Source organism: Aspergillus pseudonomiae (assembly GCF_009193645.1).
Source record: "Aspergillus pseudonomiae strain CBS 119388 unplaced genomic scaffold BDV37scaffold_93, whole genome shotgun sequence".
Classification (NCBI taxonomy): domain Eukaryota; kingdom Fungi; phylum Ascomycota; class Eurotiomycetes; order Eurotiales; family Aspergillaceae; genus Aspergillus; species Aspergillus pseudonomiae.
The window spans coordinates 14,524-32,752 of NW_022476085.1; the positions used below are offsets into that span (position 1 = coordinate 14,524).

General features: G+C 48.7%; 7 protein-coding genes across 7 annotated transcripts; 3 read left to right on the forward strand and 4 right to left on the reverse strand.

Annotated features, from left to right (window-relative positions):
- Positions 1-657: 657 nt before the first annotated feature.
- BDV37DRAFT_259932 (uncharacterized protein) lies at positions 658-1,829 on the forward strand. Its single transcript, XM_032083192.1, has 4 exons — positions 658-1,042; positions 1,095-1,238; positions 1,286-1,517; positions 1,590-1,829. The coding sequence occupies exons 1-3, from the start codon at positions 1,026-1,028 to the stop codon at positions 1,329-1,331; spliced, it is 207 nt and encodes a 68-aa protein (XP_031936897.1). The 5' UTR covers positions 658-1,025; the 3' UTR covers positions 1,332-1,517; positions 1,590-1,829.
- An 861-nt stretch (positions 1,830-2,690) lies between these two features.
- Positions 2,691-4,789, forward strand: BDV37DRAFT_227811 (FAD binding domain-containing protein). Its single transcript, XM_032080288.1, has 4 exons — positions 2,691-2,999; positions 3,053-3,452; positions 3,506-3,856; positions 3,916-4,789. The coding sequence occupies exons 1-4, from the start codon at positions 2,894-2,896 to the stop codon at positions 4,757-4,759; spliced, it is 1,701 nt and encodes a 566-aa protein (XP_031936898.1). The 5' UTR covers positions 2,691-2,893; the 3' UTR covers positions 4,760-4,789.
- Positions 4,790-4,835: 46 nt separating this feature from the next.
- On the reverse strand, positions 4,836-7,460 carry BDV37DRAFT_227824 (transcription factor domain-containing protein). The gene is made up of 5 exons (XM_032080289.1): positions 7,107-7,460; positions 6,146-7,057; positions 5,676-6,080; positions 5,389-5,621; positions 4,836-5,322 (listed from the first exon to the last, which is right to left on the reverse strand). The coding sequence occupies exons 1-5, from the start codon at positions 7,283-7,285 to the stop codon at positions 4,913-4,915; spliced, it is 2,139 nt and encodes a 712-aa protein (XP_031936899.1). The 5' UTR covers positions 7,286-7,460; the 3' UTR covers positions 4,836-4,912.
- Positions 7,461-8,298: 838 nt separating this feature from the next.
- On the forward strand, positions 8,299-10,579 carry BDV37DRAFT_297638 (carboxylesterase/lipase family protein). The gene has a single exon (XM_032090368.1). The coding sequence runs from the start codon at positions 8,573-8,575 to the stop codon at positions 10,226-10,228; it is 1,656 nt and encodes a 551-aa protein (XP_031936900.1). The 5' UTR covers positions 8,299-8,572; the 3' UTR covers positions 10,229-10,579.
- Positions 10,580-10,589: 10 nt separating this feature from the next.
- On the reverse strand, positions 10,590-13,504 carry BDV37DRAFT_227858 (ankyrin repeat domain-containing protein). Its single transcript, XM_032080290.1, has one exon. It carries the CDS (start codon positions 13,291-13,293, stop codon positions 10,996-10,998), a length of 2,298 nt encoding a protein of 765 aa, XP_031936901.1. The 5' UTR covers positions 13,294-13,504; the 3' UTR covers positions 10,590-10,995.
- A 1,480-nt stretch (positions 13,505-14,984) lies between these two features.
- Positions 14,985-15,694, reverse strand: BDV37DRAFT_259955 (uncharacterized protein). The gene is made up of 3 exons (XM_032083193.1): positions 15,272-15,694; positions 15,070-15,172; positions 14,985-15,005 (listed from the first exon to the last, which is right to left on the reverse strand). The coding sequence occupies exon 1, from the start codon at positions 15,474-15,476 to the stop codon at positions 15,279-15,281; it is 198 nt and encodes a 65-aa protein (XP_031936902.1). The 5' UTR covers positions 15,477-15,694; the 3' UTR covers positions 14,985-15,005; positions 15,070-15,172; positions 15,272-15,278.
- Positions 15,695-17,116: 1,422 nt separating this feature from the next.
- On the reverse strand, positions 17,117-17,886 carry BDV37DRAFT_227874 (ankyrin repeat domain-containing protein). The gene is made up of 2 exons (XM_032080291.1): positions 17,828-17,886; positions 17,117-17,770 (listed from the first exon to the last, which is right to left on the reverse strand). The coding sequence occupies exon 2, from the start codon at positions 17,696-17,698 to the stop codon at positions 17,228-17,230; it is 471 nt and encodes a 156-aa protein (XP_031936903.1). The 5' UTR covers positions 17,699-17,770; positions 17,828-17,886; the 3' UTR covers positions 17,117-17,227.
- Positions 17,887-18,229: the final 343 nt, after the last annotated feature.

Consider the following 18,229-nt stretch of genomic DNA (forward strand, 5'->3'; position numbering starts at 1 on the left):
GAACATACGTCCACATCTACTTTTCTGGCAAAGAAAAGGAAAAAGGTTGGATGCATCATCCGACCTTGATTGGAAAGAATAACCAGCAGTACCTCCTGGACAAACATGCTCCATAGTTCTCTTTCACAAAACTCTTAAAGTACATGCCAGTACAGGCAGAAAACATCGGCACCTTCCGAAAGTAAACCGGATATTAGATGCTGAATACGCATTAGGTCACCTACAAGGTCCTCAATCAGTGGACCCTCCCGCGTCTTGACTTTTGCTTGTTTGTCTAAGTTTATTCTGTTGCCTGATCCTCTCTCGCGGCCGTGGCGAAGCCTGCATATGACGTTAAGTTTTCAAGACAAACGCTTGATAACAGAAAGCTTTAAACTTGAAGAACAAAGGCGTCCATGTAGCACTTCAGCTTAATGCCACTGCTGGGTGCGCTCGCAAGACGTAAAGATAATGGAAAAGCTGGAGTGTTTGTCCAACAGTACGTTAAGGGTTTCGCCTTGTAGGGTTGACGGATGCGAGCTCTCTGCTGCAAAACCGGGTAAAGTGCGCCATAAATAGCAAATCAAGTTTTTCAAATACAAGAGACCAGGTAATTTGTAGCTTACCGTGGATGCACTGACGTGGTCTCGCGGGAGCTCGGAATAAATAGCGACTTCAGCATTGCCCAGCAGGCAACCACAATTTGGCCCTCGGCTTAATTATTCAATTGCTCAACAAATGCTTACTCTATCTTGCATTGCTGTAGTATCATCCCAATCAATGCATTTGACCCCCTCGCCAATACTATTTCCACCGAATTCCATCTGCAAGGACGCTAGTCTCTAGATGACAGCTCGAGGACAGCTAGGCCCTCCATTTGGGTAGAAAGCGCTCTATAATAACGCCCGCACTGGCAGCATACCATCTTGCACTTCAATCCGCTTGTCTCAATCCACTTATTTCTACCCGTCTCCTAATATGCGACTCTATTTCCTATAGTTCTAGAACCGAGTTGGTTAATCCTCAAGCCTCAATCGCGAATCAACATGTTTACCACGATTTGGTAAGACCACGACCCACTGGTGTACCCGAGGCAATACCCACTGACCAGGCAGGCGAATCGTTTCTGCAACCCTACGATTCCTCTGGCTTGTACTTTTATGCCCGTTAATTATAGTTGTCGCTACAGGGGCCGCCGTATCTATTTATCGAGCTGGTCTCTCCCTCTGGAAAGACGTTCCTGCGGGTTTCTACGAACTGTATGTATGTCTTTTCGATCTTTGCCAACCGTAGCTGATTCCATAAGGTTATGTCGTTTATCGCGTAGCGACTTCTTTCCTGATTCATTCTAGTTTATTATCATTACTTATGGAAAGCATGGGGTTTTGTAGGGTTTAGCCTTGAGTGATACCTTTATGGGTTCGTGAGTGGTTGTTTTTGACTATTATTTTATCGCAACTGTCTCTACTTCAGTTATGGAAGAATCCATGCGGAGTACGTAGTCCATAATACACCTTAAGTGGATAGAGAAGTTGGTAGTGCGTTATACTTTCCACAGGTATATCAATTGTTAATAGAATATATAGGCTAACTGCTCGCTTGATATTCAGATGCGCGAAAAAAGATAAATATTAATGGTGATACCGGTGCATTGTATCCGGCCTTGAACTTCTCTGGTTTGTCTAAGGCATCTCCGTACGGCAACCATTGGAGAGCAAGTCCATCGACGCTTGGATGTCTTTCCAAATGGACGAAATGCTTATCTTGATACTTAATTGCTTTCCACTTGAAAAGTATACATATATTAACAACGCAACCTAATGCCTAACAATTTCATATGACTCACATCAGCCTCGTTCTTAGTACAGCTTATACCTAAGTAGAGTTTTCTATATATCCATAAAGTATTAGGCTTAGTACGCAGAGGTTTCAACTTCAATCCTACTTGACAATTCAATATGAACATGAATGCAAGATTCACTCTGTTGCAAGTTGCGTCCACCGATACGGCTTTGCCCATCGTTCCCATAAAAATGCGTTTGAAGCGATTAATGGCGAAAACATGGAAAAAGGGTTCAATAGATTTATACAAGCCTATGTATCCAATTCAGATGACCTATATATTAATGCGCTGAACGTATAAGAACGCATTATCAACTGTGACAACATTCCCATTCCTGTGGTATTAACGGAGTTAATTATTTCTAACACACCCCAGACTCTGGAAATGCTAGTACCCCCCACCATGTGTCCTAGTAGCCGTATGTTCTACACTCACTCTTACTCAGTTCAAATCGAGTGGACCACCTTGCGAGCGTGGAAGTGTACTGATGTCTACTAATATTTGTGGGAACAGTACTTACGAGACTCGGAACACAAGATCATTGCCGACCCAGAGTATTGGTGAACTGCTACGATGTATCTACAAATCTGCGAGATGGACATGACATCACGTCCGCGATATGACCCTCTCAAATCTCAATGTGGGCGAAAGATTTGACTATCTGCTCAAAATAGGGTTCTAAAAAAAACAGCATCCCCATCTGGTATGGACCCACATACCGTTACTTTCCGATACATATCTTACCCATATTCACCGCACCAGAACACAGCGTAGATTTGCTTCCGTTACGAAGCGATACATACATAGCCTCTTCCTGATGAGGAAATAGAGGAACGTCGGCAAGTGAACAACAAGCTACTCGATTGTCAAGGTGGTACAGATATGAGTCCTGCTGACGGAAATCGGCATTCTGTGTGCAGCTGTTGTGCCGGTTAACCGGGATGCCGAATGTATATAAGAACCACGATGTTCTACGGGAAGAGGAGACAAGTCATCTGGACTAAAAGAGACATAGACCACACTGGCTGATACTTATATACATCCTCTTGTTCATTTTTATTGAGAATCAGAATGACTGCAACTATCAAAACGGATGTTCTGATTGTCGGTGGTGGACCCGTGGGCCTGCTGGTAGCTTACGGTCTTGCCAGGCAGGGCGTGGATACCGTGCTTGTTGGTAAGTTATGGTTTATTTCTCGTTATCATGTAGCTGCTGACGTATTGGTATAGAGAAGCATGACAAAGAACAGCAAGCTATGTACGGCAGAGCGACAACCCTATACCCTCGAACACTGGAAATGCTTGACCAGCTCGAGCTCCTGGATGAGTTGAACCAAATCGGGTATATCGGCCGTAATAGTGTCACGTACAAAGATGGCAAGCGGGTGACATCACGAGGCTGGCATGTGATGTTCCAGCGGATGAGTGGCACGTTTCTGGACTACTGCTTGAATATCCGGCAGAAGTACTCCGAGAATGTGATTCGAGACGCCTATCTGAAGATGGGAGGTCGCGCGTATATTGGCTGGGCACTAGAAGACTACACCGTTGATAACCAGACTGAGAGTGACTATAAAGTGGCCTCAAAAATTTGCCAGGCTGATACTGACAAAGGTTTGACGGTGTGCAGGTGAGTCTGGCCTGCTTTTCAATGTTAGCCTGGTGCTCTCTGACGTTTTATAGCAAATTTATTGTTGGGGCGGATGGTGCGCACTCACTTGTTAGACGCTTATCAAGCATCCCATTTGAGGGCGATCGCACGGACTTCAAGTGGGTTCGGATTGATGGGCAGTTTAAGACCAACATGCCGGATGCGGATCTTGGTTTTGCGTCCATTGAGTCGAAGAGCCATGGAAACGTTCTTTGGGTCCAATTAGACCATGGCGTGAAACGCATAGGCTTCGCAATGACTGATGATATGCTAGCGAAATATGGCAATGCGCTTACTGAGGAGCAAGCTAAGGAAGAAGCTGTCAAGTCGATGGAGCCATTCTCATTGGAGATCGAGAAGGTGGACTGGTGGACTTTATACAGGTAAGCGACGCGCTTGTCCCTACAATCCTCCAGCGTTCTCACTGGGAGTTCCATGACAGCATCAACCAACGAGTTGCGGATACCTTCTTTGCCAACGATCGTATCTTGCTGGCAGGCGACGCATGTCATACACATTCTTCTGGTGCCGCACAAGGCATGAATACCGGTGTTCATGACGCAGTTAATCTGGCCTGGAAATTGGGAGGTGTGGTGAAAGGCTGGTATAGTACCGACATCCTCCGAACCTATGACAACGAGCGGCGTCCGGCCGCGCAGCATCTCATTGAGCTGGACAAAGCATTCTCGGCAACCATTTCAGGACAAATTCCAGAGACTCACAAGGGTCTATATGCCGACGCGAATGAGTTATTTACCAAGCTCTTTGACGAGTCAATCCAGTTTAACATCGGACTCGGGATTCACTATGATGAAAGCATCATTAACAAGACCCCGTCCACCGGAATGGTTTCTGCTGGCTGGAGAGCACCAGATGCTTTGGTTCATGCTCCCGGTTCCCGTATTCCGGTTCGGCTTTTCCAACTTATCAGAAACACAGGAACGTGGTCCGTTCTCATATTCACCGGACAGCCTACCCTCACTCGGAAGACATTGGGTTTATCAATGAAGAAGCTGGCCGTATCACTTGACAGGCTGCCAAAAGGGATGGTGCGGTGCTTTACTTTGATTGCTAATAGTGTCACCGAAGGTGACCAGGTCTTTGCAACCCCAAGGCTTGGTCGTTCATATTATGATTTTGACCGATCATCCCATGCTGCATATACCATTTCCACCAACAGTGGTGGGGTAGCGGTCCTTAGACCGGATGGCATTCTTGGACACGCCACAGCCCTGGAAGATATTGAGACCGTTGAAGCTTTCTTTGACGGCTTCGTTTCCAGGTAGTAACGAAGGGTGCGGAGACTCTAGTATACTCCCAATGCTTCCTAACTTCCTTTCGCTCTTCATAATCTTCTTGTCGGGCGGAAGGTATGAATAGAGACATACCATTGCCACAAGTTCGTGGAGCATGAAAGATAGGAATAGCCAATGATAGGACTAGAATTGAAGATTAAACCAGAATGGATCGAAAAATGTATCATCATTGAAATCCAGGTCGCGAAAGAGGTCGTCTGTAAATGGTAGATAATCTGTTCCCTCTGATGGTAGATCATTTGCCCTGTCATTATCCAGCTGTTCGAGGGTGGGAGACTGATTAGGAGATGACTGTTCCTGTGGGAATATATTTGTACTCGACTTTTCAACGTGCGGAAACGTAATCGAGCATCGCTCTTTGATCGTGCATAAGTTCTCAGCACAGCGTTCTGCTGTGCTGCTGTATAGCCTCAGCCTGTCTAACGAAGACTGGCACTTCTGCCACGATTGTTCTAGAGCTTCCCAGGTTACACTATCCACGAGCGATTGAGAGAGCCCCGCTAGAATAATAACAGATCCCGCAGTAAATGCATCTATGGAAGAAGGGCCTGTCAGTAATGGCGTGTTATGAAGGTCCGGTATTGCATGCAAATACTCACAAAAGACGTTATAGCACCAAACGCTGGAAAGGTCAGTGTTGCAAGTCTGATGTACTAATGAGATAAGATTAATGGCCGCATTGACACAGTATATGGAACAGTCAAGGTTAACTCTGGAGTGGATTCCAGAGTTATGGATGGAGTCATTGCTTTCACTACACAAAACTGTGTTACTGTTTCGAAGTGTCTGAGAGAGGATAGGCCGGTATAGGAGAATTTTTAAATATGAATATCTGGTATCATGAATTAGAAATATACCTCAATCACAGGCTGTCATATCTGCATACCTTGCTCGCAGCAAACACTTTTCTCTTCGGAAATTGTCTGGACCATCACGTAAGACTTCATGGTCCCACATGAGTGCTTCTGGTAGATTGGCCTTGAATTCCTCGAGGTCTGCATCAATCTGTATAATGCTCTGAATCTGCCAAGTGTTTCCGGCCGGCATATGGCTACCCTCGCCCCCCGCTTCCGTTGACCCTGCGTTATTATACAATGATTTCAGAATCTTGCGCAGCGTGTCGTACAGCTTCAATGTCTCAATGAACCATACAACACGCGATAGCACACGGGGAGGTTGTTTACAAGTTTGTGCATCCACTGATAGATAGCAATCGTCAATAGCCTCAGGAAGAGGCGTCGCTGGCTTTTGAGCAATCATTGCCGGTCGTCCAAGTATTGTGCTGACGGCTCTATATGGTCGACCAGGTTGTGAGTTAGCGAATGTATATGAAAGATCAGAGGGGAGATATCATACAGGTCAAGCATTACACAACCATGCCATACCCTTCGCCTAAGTTGGATTTCGGCAAATGATCGACGTTCATTGCCGAGATCAGAGTGCAACCCCAGCGCTTGAGCTAGCCGACATGCCATGCCTATAACATGCCAGCAACGATTGGGCGTTCGTGAGCATTGTAAGTAATGCGTGATGAGCAGGAGAGTTTGGCACACAGCTAGATCTCCCCCTTCCAGATATTCCACATCTAACGCTGGCTTGCAACGACGATAAAAAGCTTCCGACGTAGTTTCTCGCTGTGTTTGCACTACGTTGGAGAACTGACATCCTAGAGCAAATATGGCATTCAATGCACAGTAGAAAGTGGTGCGATTGACAGCTATGTCTCCTATCCCCAGACCAGGAGCTGCGTTTGTGCTTCGACCCAACTCCGCAGGCGCCCACAGTGACCGGTATGCACTGAAGAAAGCGTCCTTATGCACAAATGGATAAAGCGTATGTATCTTAGAAAAATAACAGTCGACCAGATGGTCGGCCAGTGGGCGTGGGGGGAGCAGCTCCATTGATGGCTTAGGTTCAGCTGAGAGCTTGTGGACCCGATGATGATTTTGCGGGTCGACTGAGCGACAAGGCGCCTCGTGACCAGAGCCTGGCGCGGTGATAGTTGCTGGAAGGGAATGCTGCAACTCCTGGATAAAGGCCACTGTCGACGAGTCGCCGAAAAACTCTCTAGATGAGTTCTGCTCCCTGTCCAGTGGACCGACAGTTAAGCCCATGGCCGTCACGCCGGCATCATCCCGTTCATATGTCGTGTCTCTGGTTGCAACAGACGAAGCAGAAGAAGTGGACTCATGACAGAGTGGGCCATAATTCAGTTGAGAGGGCGATATCAGTAACATATCGTCTCGTATACCGGGGCTGGCGTCATCTCTATCGCAGTGTCAGTGTTCCGATCCTTTTGAAGGAAGAATAGATGCACCTGAGTGGTCGCGGATCGTCATCTTGAAATATACAGCGATCCCGGCGTCGTTGGCAAGTACCGCATCGGGGTCGGACTCCGTCACAGCGTATCTTCAGTGATCGACAGGTATTACACGCGACGCCGACTCTCTTCCTCTTAAGTCTACGCGGAGGATTTGTTGGGGCGGTAATTAGCATCGTCTTGATATAGTGTGACTGATGAGGAGCAGGCGACGAGACCAAAGAGCAGCCCTATCGCTGTGGAAGTCCAGCTCATTTTCCTTTCATGCTGGGGTGGACAAACAAGAAGAAGTTCAACAAGTCGATGGAAGACAAAGTCAAGTGGGACTGACCCATGATTGGTTGATGTTCCTCCCATCGCCTCCGGGTCGTAAGTCGGCTTATTCCGATTCCGTATCAAACAACACAAATACAGAACAACCAAATTTTAAATTAGCTCCATACGGATCTTGAGTCGTGCATCCAAAGAGACATAGTGGCATGACAAATGCTTGAATCGTTCGGTGCAGCCTGACTCTGGTCACCGGTGCAAGAGGCGTGACTTTCGAATGACAGATGTCTCCGCTTCCATATCTCTCATACAGCCTGAGAGATCTCAAGCAACAGCGAAGAAAACACAGAGAGATTCACAAAATCAAGACGAAACCCACGTCTCTTCATACAGCCAAATACAAAGCACAAGAATGTATCCTGAGCAGCACTTGTGCACATTCCACCTGGTATCGGCCCTAATTTCCCGACTCCGTAAGACCGACCCACTGTGACTATCGCTATCGCCGAAGAGCGTCTTTGGAATTGGCTTCGCTTGCGCACGCTGGTCCATCTTTGACTCTTGGCGAAATACACGACAACTTCAGGTGTGTCAAGGTATCTTGTGAACAGTCCTCAATTCCCTGTCGCTCAATTGACTAGGACGCTCTCAGGTGACAGCCCGAGCCCTGTAATGGGTAGCATGTCACGATCCTGCCCGGCAGAGCAGAATATAAATACAATACTACTGCTTTACAGCTAGATCGACAGGGGCCGAGATGCGATGATCCCCATTCAAGTTGCGTAAGAATACGCTCTCACTCCACTTTCTTCTTCAGGAAAGAAACGGCGAGAAAGTTATCTGATCTTCTGATTCTGGCATAGGCTATGTCCTTTCCCCGAGAGCCAGGTGAAATCGCCCGCAATCATATCAAGTTGACCTTGTCCCTTCGGAGAATCACCCAGCCTGAATGTTGATGGTCGGACATAATGGTCAAAAGCTTCCTTGGAATGTGGACATGGTCTTGGATAAATCGCCAATGCCTGACGCGTCCTGGCGTGGACTTGGGGCTTCCGATTAGATTGTCTGCTAGGCATCTAAATAAGTATAGCCCGTGTGATGTGATGTCGAAGTATATATATCTCTGAAGATCTCGTTCACTTTTGTCCTTGTTGGCATCCATCTTCACCTCCCTCCCTGCAACATATTCCGGGATGGCCCCGCATCTGTCCAAGAGCCTCGCCTCTCTAGCTGTGAGCGCTGCGATTGCCCAAGCTCAGCTCTGGGAGCAGGCCATCCAGACGAGTTACGGTCCCGTCCAAGGTTTCAAATATTTCAACGAGTCTACCCTCGAGAAATACTTTGGTATCTCCGAGTCCAACGTGACCGCCTTCTTGGGTGTCCCATTCGCCGCGGACACTGGGTATCAAAACCGCTGGAAGCCGCCACAGCCACGTGAGCCCTGGAATGAAACCCTGAAAGCGACGGACTTTGGTCCTGCCTGTCCCAGCAACTACGCATCGAATATCAGCGAAGACTGTCTCAATCTGAACCTCTGGACCAATGCCGGCTCTGCGGAAGCCAAACTCCCTGTTATGGTCTGGAACCAGGGGTCCGACGAGACCAGTAATGATGCCTGGTGGTACGGCGGTGGAATGGCCTTGAAGGACGTCATTCTCATCACCTTCAACCGTCGCGACGATGCATTCGGTTACCTTGCTCATCCGGAGCTCAATGCTGAAGGTCTCCAGCTCACCGGTCACAACACGTCCGGAAACTACGGTGTCCTTGACCAGCTCGAGGTCCTCAAATGGGTCCAGAAAAACATTGCCAAGTTTGGTGGTGACCCGGACCGCGTGGTCGTCGCTGGCCAGTCTTTCGGCTCGTCCCAGGTCTATCATGCCGTCAACAGCCCGTTGTTCAAGGGGTATTTCCATGGCGGTATCTCTGAGTCTGGCATCAGATATCCATACGATCCTATGCTGGCCGGCCTCGCGACCTCTTACGTCAACATGTCTGCTGCCATCACGCACGGCATCAACTACACTACTTTCCACAACGTCTCCAGCATCAAGGAACTGCGCACGCTCTCCATGGAGGAGCTTCTCGTTGGCTCCCAGGATCGCGTCAACGAGACGTGGATCGACCCGATCACTGCGCTGTCTGCTGGCTATCCGCTCATTTTCAAGCCTGTCCTAGACGATTACGTTCTTCCCTCCACATACCTAGAGACGCTCATCAACGGCCCGGCCAACGACGTACCTGTCATAACAGGCAACACCAAGGATGAGTCCGGAGCCTCGCCAAGCACAGACTACACCGTCGAGGAATACGAGACCTACTCCTCTCTCAAGTACGGTAATCTATCGAGCCGTTATTTCCAGCTGTACCCAGACCACGGCAACGCAAGCACTGCAGACAGGGCCTGGAACGCGGCTGCCCGCGATACCTCACTTATTGGCTCCTGGGCCTACGCCACCGACTGGTACAAGGCCGCCTTCTCCTCGTTCTACACCTACTACTGGACCCATGCCCCACCAGGCCAAGACCAGGGTGCCTTCCACCAATCTGAGATCATGTACGCACTGAATGCTCTCTACGCCAACGCGGATAGGTACCCGTTCACGGAGCAGGACTATGCCATCCAGGAAAAGATGTCCGCCTACTGGGCGAACTTCGCAAAGACACTCGATCCCAACAAGGGCGGATCTTACATTGGTAGCGGCTCGCTGCCCCGCTGGAGCCCGAACAGTGCTAATGGTACCCAGCTTGTCATGGAGCTCGGCAATGCGTTTGGAAACGTCCCCATTGCCAAGAAGGCGCAGGTGGAGCTCATTATGGAGTGGTTCCATCAGCAGACTCCGTACTGATTTCGGCAATCAATCACTCCTCACGACGGGGCACCTGGTCAGCCTACTGTAAGGAGATAGACATCATCCTGCTACCGATGCCCTGTGCGGAGGCCATCAGCTAATGTATTCCTATATTTCCCTTTGGATTCATTTTCTTCACTGGTCTATTTCTGCCACCGTTTCTGCCACTCCTTTGAATTGTTTATTGTACATATATACAGAGACTTTCCCATTCTCCGTTCCCAAATATCAGACACAACAAATATCTAACACTGCTCCCCTTCCAACTTCACCCCGTAATTCTACCCTTTTATATAAAATTCAAACTCCCCTATAGGGCTGCCGACAAGTGGGCCCAACCCAGCCTCCGGTGTCAACTGCCCAATACAGACTAGCGTCCTACGTATAGCCCTCGGGGATACCAAAATCCTTCATCAAAATCCTTCCTAGTGTGACTGCCGACCACTAGGTGGGAACCTTCCTTCAGTGTGTGGTACCTGCTATTTAACTTGGGATTTATTCATATTTCAGTTTATTGTGGGGGTGAGGGAGATTTGCCCTTGGGTTGGGTTGGGTTTGTGGAGGGATGATTACTAGTTGGAAGGAATTCATACTCAAATACTAACAACAAAGTAACCTACGCTATCACATATCGCCGCTGCGTCGATTATCTGTGAGCCAGTCAAGACCTTTCCAAGAGTACTTGCTGTCTTAAAGCTCGACCACCACTTTGAGCTGTCATACATAGTTCCTAGCGAATGTTATTCTGAAATACGTACGCCGGCCTACGGCCCTTCCAAGAACCTGTCACCAGCGTCCATCAACAGCCGTATTACTGTCTTGTTGGTGACCATCGAGAGTAGCGTCTTAGACAACTGACACTTTGGGTTAAAGCCCACGCCCCCTTGCTCAAGTAAGAGGCGCACCACAGCCACGTGCCCCTTGCGGGCCGCCACTGATAACGGCGTTTCCTGGTAGTATGTGGGTTGATTGGGGTCCACATCGGCGTGCGCTAGTAGCATTAACACAGCGTCATAGTGGCCGTTCTCTGCGGCGACATAGATAGGCGTCTCTCCGATACAGTTGGAAACACCTGGATGAGCACCCTTTACTAACAGCTCTATCAGAACCTCAGGATGGCCTCCACGAGCCGCCATTAGGAAAACCGTCGTCCCGTCTTCTGCCCGGTGGTGCACGTCGACATCGGGATGTTGAAGAAGCATAAGTGCAGCTCTTGCTTGTGCGTGCCATGCTGCAACGCCAAGGGCAGTGCGTCCAAGCTTGTTAGATACGTTGATGTTCACTGTGTCTTCTTTTAGTAAGACAGACATGAGGTCAAGATCACCGCGCGCAGCCGCGATCATCAACGGCGTTGCTAGGTACTCGTCGCAGCAGCAGTCTGGGTTTGCTTTGTATCTCTGTATAAGCGCAATAGCGAGCTTGGACTGGCCGCACTCAGTGGCTATGTATACTGGCGTCTTTCCTTTGTTGTTATAGGGCTGACTGGGATCAGTGTTCTTGTTGTCAAGCAACAGTTGTATTATTCCTTCGCTTTTGGAGCTAATGGCCTGACATAAGGGCGTTTGCCAGGCCGCGTCCAGGGAGTTTACGTTCACAGCTTCTCGGCACAGTATACTTTCCACAAAAGTTAGATTTCCGTGTTTACATGCAACATGCAGTGGTGTCATGCCGTTAAGGTTGCTGTTGCCGATAGACGCCCTTTTATCGTCTAATAGAAGGCGGAATAGGAGCAAGTTTCCGCTCTCTATTGCGAGTATCAGCGGGGTTCGCCCTTTGCTGTCTTCGAGGTTTGGGTTCGTCTCATTCCGCAGTAGCAACAATCTGGCCAGATCCTCACGGCCCTGGTCTACTGCATGATGTAGGGCGGTCCTGAACTCCCCGTCCTGGAAATTTGGATTGATTACCCGTGAGTCCAAGGCCAGTTTGACCATATCAGTAAGGCCACGAGACGCCGCCCATGGCAAGAAACGCTCTACATGGCGAGCTCTGTCCTTCGTAAGCAACAGCTCAACTATCTCTGTATGGCCGTTGAGCGCAGCCATGACGATGGGAGGTTCCCTATCTCCATGTCCCCCGATTTCAACATCACTACGACGTAGGAGCATTCGGACGATACTCGTGTTCCCATTCCTGGCTGCGATTTGGAGTGGGGTTAGCTTGCTACTTCGTATTCCCGGGTAGTCTGCTTTGATCTTGTCGCTGCTTAGTAGCACAGAAACAACGTCTTCGTGGTTGTGCTCCACCGCAACGCTTAAAGGGGTATCGTTGAAGTCATCATCCAGGTTAGGTCTCATCTCCCCACTGTCGAGGAGTATTTTAGCAACACTGGCTCTTCCACTTCTAGCTGCATAGAATAATGGAGTCCGTAAATGAGGACCCAACTGTCTTGAACCTTTCTGCCATTCCACACACAGCCGCACAATATCGTCATGTCCCGCTGCAGCCGCTGCTCCCAAAGGGCTACCATAAGGTCCATAGCCGAAGGGGCTTGGAGATGTCTGTTTCTGTATGCGGTTTTCAATAAGATGTCGTGCCACATTCTTCGATCCCCGATACGCTGCGAGCTGTAGGGCATCTCCATAAGCGCCGTCCATCTTCCAATCACCCGCACTCTGGTCGAGGAGTAGCTCCGTCAGAACCTCATCATCATTGAACGCAGCAGCATACATGGCACTGCCCAGGAACTCGTGACTCTTATCAGCCGGGACACCCCTCTCCAGAAGCCCCCTTACAACGTTTCTCAACCCGAGCCAGGCCCCTAATACCATGACAGCGAGATCATCCCAACTATCAGTCCAATGCATGACACTTTTCAGGTTTTCTGCAACCCAACCGCGGCCCTTGTATGACACCAGGGCATTAGCTATAGCTTGAATGCAGTTTTCTGCGCAGCATTTTACAGCAAACTGCGACCGCAAGCGGGATATGATCCGGGTGGTGTGCTCGTGGCTGGAGACATCATGCGCGATTTGCTCATATAGAAGTCGTGACCAGAGCCGGTCATTCATAGTCTGGTTATATTGTCCGGTATAGACTATGTTGCCTATGATAACCTGGTCCATAGAACCTAGATATAGTGTTCATTCATTGGTGAGTATTATTAGTAGCAGCGGTCAGGCAGAGTGAGTCTTACGGCAGACACATCTTAAATTCAATATGTCCTGCACATCGAGTGACCGTAGTATCGCCACAACCGTCTCAGCGCTGAGATCCTGGAGTCCCATGATATCCACCTCGCAAATTCCTGAAAACAATTGTGTGTCCGTATGAGTTGGGCAGAATTGTGACCTGTCCCTTGCTGCATATATAGCGGCATGCCAACTCATCAAACAGGCCAAGAGGGGGCGTTTGCTTGCGCTCGGGCTCAAGCTGCAGACCTATCATTGCTTTTCTGCAGGACTGTTCTTCTCCTATCAATGTGAATCCCTTTTCTTAACCTTTCCATGCGGATTCTCCCTTTAGGCTATTTGCTTCACCACCATTTCTATTGTAGGTCATGATGTATCGTTCTACTATTGAGAAAAGTAGTCACTGTATGGATATCGTAAGTTGCTTTTAAACACCGAATAGGGCGGAAGTTCATGGCTTTCGTTCTACTTAAGTTCATTATCATACCCATGTCGAAATGTTTGGTAAAAGATATTCTCAAATACCTGCCTTCTGCGTGCGCTGTATATCGCTTCCGTAAACTCCCAGTACTCGGGCATATGGTTGGCACAGTCCCCGTCGATAATTTCATTCAACCTTCTACAGTCAACAGATAAATTTAGGGAATACCAGCCTGAGGCCGATGATCGAGACGAATGTTGCGACTCGCAAATATGTTAGCTAATGTGCCACTGAGAGGGCTAGTCAGGTGGAAATTAGATCCAGATTCCGAGTTGGACAGTCTCGCAATCCATCAGTGACGCGATAATTGAGATATGTGCCGCCAATTGCGTTGCCGCATATGAATGGGGTATTATTTGCAATCTTTCGTAACCGCACGATGCTAGCCTTTAGATCGTCGGCAAACTAGCCCCGCTCATGTGTAGCATCAGAAGCAAACATCCGCAGGGAGCTGTCCATGTAGAGGTACATTTTGCCTTGGTGTTTGACAACATCCACTACACCGGGATGCTCAGTCGGTCTTCACGCGGTGGCTTCATTTCGAGAAGGGGGATCACTCTCCATGAAGACCAACCCAAAGGGGATTGTTGAACCCATTGTGCCCACAGTGTACCGTAGACCGTTTTCCCAAGCCATATAAGCAATATATAAAATCGCAGATATAACCAAGGTGGAACAAGGAACCGTATCTAATGATCGATCGTTCGAATTACCAGGGGAGATTCCGAGACATCTCTATCTGGCTTCGATCGGCCACTACCAATTTTATCCTCAATGGAAAAAAGATGCAGTGTGGCTGTTAATCGACGATAGTCTTCCAAAGCGAAGTGATTTGGCAAGTCAACGGCTTGGTGTTCGGTGTGGAGAATCTAAAGAGATGTAATATTCTCTAGAATTCTCTCCCGTCTCCGGCATATATATTAGAAGGCTCATCCCGAGTGTACACAGGCATGGGCACACCTGAAACTTTTATTGCGCTTGCTTTCCATACTCGATATAAAGCAGTGCTGCAGTAATTGTGACCTTGTCAAGACATCGATATGCCCTTTGCGAAAGGCTTTGTGGATGTTCGGAACGGGAGCCATATATTTTGCAGAGATATGTCATCGTCCTCGGTAGCAAAGACTTCTCATAAGCGCATGGGATATTGAGTGGGTAGAAATGCCTAGACGACCATAAGCTGTGAGCACGTAGTCACCTCCAGATTACTGTCATTCATGACAGCTCACCTCAACACTTGCAAGCTCATGAAGCATGGGCAACGGGGAGATATATGCAGCCTACACGGCTGAGATTAATCCGTGATCGCATCCCATCACCAGAAAGCAACAACTGCCACCTGGTCAACGCAATCTAAAAGTGGCCCGAGGCATGCTGTTTCCCATACATGGATTGAGCACAGAGAGGGCAATTGCACCCCAGAAGACCTACCGTTCCACTAGCCGCCACTCCTCTTGATCTCTACATCCTGGATACCCATTCTCTTTGAGATGAAATATCGTGCAGCGATCTCGGGGTCAACGGCAGCTGCGACAAAGTGGTTCAGACGTACGTGTTCCGTGGGTGAGAGCCCACCGATCGATAGTTTTAAGCGCTCTGCTGGGCTGTCATCGATTAATATCGATCCAAGTAACATCACAATCCGTTTATCGCAATCAGATGAAGTTTAGATGAGTAGTGGTTGGTGGTACTGCAACGAGCCCATGAAAGGAGAGCAGAGACAAGAGTGAAAGCAACTGTGGTGGGCGCTACAGTTGGCGCCCCACTGCTTGGTCACCTGTTGTCCGCCCCCGACATCTTCCACCTTATTCTTAGTGAGTAATTTCAATTATTTAGGCAGTATCATCTCGCCTGATAGTATGAGCTCAATGTGTATTCAATACGTGGCGTGGCCTTGTGAATCACGAATTACTATGCGCGACGGACATGCCCACGAGGGTAGACGATTGGACCTAGGCGCTTTCATGAATCACTTCGAGATATAAGGTCTCAGTCTTCAGAGAATGATCAAAATGTGACATCTCAGAGAAACGATGTTCCACCTTGCGCTCAAACAAATAATAAGTGTACAACCATTTGCTGTGATGCTTCCCTCCCATTTAAGACTTCAAATATCACACAATTCCATAGGATCCGTTTGAATACAATGGACTTCACATTGTTCTTTATGATATTCGAGCAGAATTTTAATTCCACAAAGGACTTTACCTCGCAAAGAAGCACGACTATCGTTTCCCATCTTATCAACATCAACAACATAGACGTAGAGTATAGGTGGGAGTACTGATGTAAGAAGGCTAGCAAGTCCCGGAACTTGGTAACTCTGCTGGTATAACTGAAATTTACCGCAAGGGACTCTTTTCTACATGAGTCTCTGGACAATCCATTAGAAAAATTGCCTATCACGCCACCGCCCTGTCGTCTATGGGCCCAAGCAGGCACCACAGGAGTTGCACAATGACGGGTACGGAATTAAGAAAGTCTTCAGAGATTGCGGCCAGTAACAGGCCATCACGTCTGAGAATTGTCGAGAAAAGCCAAAGCAGTGTGTCAAGGGGTTGCAGCCGACGATGTAGTGGTGAACGGACCGGTCGATTTAGAGAAGCCTGCGAGTAAGGTAGACCCCAATCTAGCTAGACTGAATTTATCATGGGTCCTGTCCCTAAACACTAATTTTCTCAAAATCAAACATCCATTACGACGGTTTCATGGTATTACTTGGGTTACAGAGAAACATCACGATCTCGTGCTACAGCAACAGTTTCTACTCTGTACATTGTGACTTGGGAAATTAGCCATGACAAATAATGCCACGGTACAAGATCTAAAAAGTTATTATTGTGATCTAGGCTAAAGGACAGGTGGTATTGGCTAGTCTATCGTTGTAGCTGGAATGCCCCACTGTAGCCGTCCACGCTGCCAGGGTGGGTATTCCCATTGGTTGTGCATTAGGTATCCGTATACCACCCTTGATCCACACCGTCACCATCACGATCCCACGCCCCCGGACGATGCCCGCGAGTCTAGTGGAAAAAGGCGGATCGGATATCTCGTCGGGATGCAGGGCTGGCCGGCGGCTGGCCGGCGGCTGGCAACGGGAGTCTTCTCCCCGTGGTCAATCCGATATCGTTATGGCGCAGTCCTTTCTTCAGAGAGGATCTTTTGACAGTCCGCTATTTTACTGGATTGTCAAGAAGGGCACATTCTCCGGCGCTATTCGAGGCTGACTTTCCGAGATAAGATCAAGGCGTGCGGCGGATATAAGCGAGATCGGGCATCCGTGTTCTCGAGAAATTTGTCCAATTTGAGTGGCAAAGGAAGAGTAAACGTTTTCAAGCCTTACGCCGTGCAGGCCGGCGCGCTCTCTTCAGGGGCCGTGCAGCCTAATCAAGAGTGCAGGGGAGTCCATTTGCGGCAGCCACCACCGAGAATGATCTGTGGCGTAAGGCTGCAATTCTTGTCCGTGCCACAGGACGATTCGACATATTTCAGAAAACAGCTCACGACATCGGGGGAATAATTTCGGTAGGCGTAAAAGATGGGCGCTTTCCCGTCGTGGTCTTGAGTGCAGCAATTCGCGCCTCTCTCAAGGAGTATTTCGGCAATGGTGGCAGATGATAGCTGCGCTGCAAGGTGCAATGCTGTCTGACCCTGATTATCCTTCAAGCACCAAGCAATGCCGTAGTCCAGCAGCCGTTCGACAGCGTTCAAGTGACCGTTGAGGACAGCCAAGTGGAGAGCTGTCCGATTAGTGGAGTCTTTGCTGGCGATGACTGTCTTGTTCTTCGCATATTCCTGTTCCAGGGAGGCTACGTCACCGGTAGCAGCAGCGTGGAGAAAGAGCTGATGGCTGTCCATGGCTATGGTCGGGCTCTCGTGCTGGGAAGAAGAAACCAGAGTGGTAAGCTAATCTCACACGAGACGGATAATCTGTCTTTATATAGTCAGGACCACTCAGCAGGGGCTTCTTGCTTATTTTCAACGAACATGACTAGACTGTGACTAAATGCCAATGTGGACGTCTCCTGCATATTAGACTGCGACGGCGTCGGCCTCGAATTGAACCGAGTGGGTAAATCCCCTATGGATTGTTGCTTAGCCTCCCGACTCCCACGGTTTTCTTGGAATACTAGCCTCTCGCGAACGCGTGCAGTCTCGTTTGTGAATAGTAATGGCCGATGGTCACAAAAGCTCAGCCAATAGCCAGAGAAGGACGGTTAGAAAGGTGGATATTCAGCAGCGAGGCAGATGGTAGGCAGCTCGAAGCAGCTTCTGGTCCGCACACGACTGATTTCCTTTCTCGGCCTAATGCAAACCTCATAAGGAGAAGTTAACCCCTAGAGTCTAGGCTAGAGCACGCACTAGGCGTCGCCAGATGTCGACTGATGT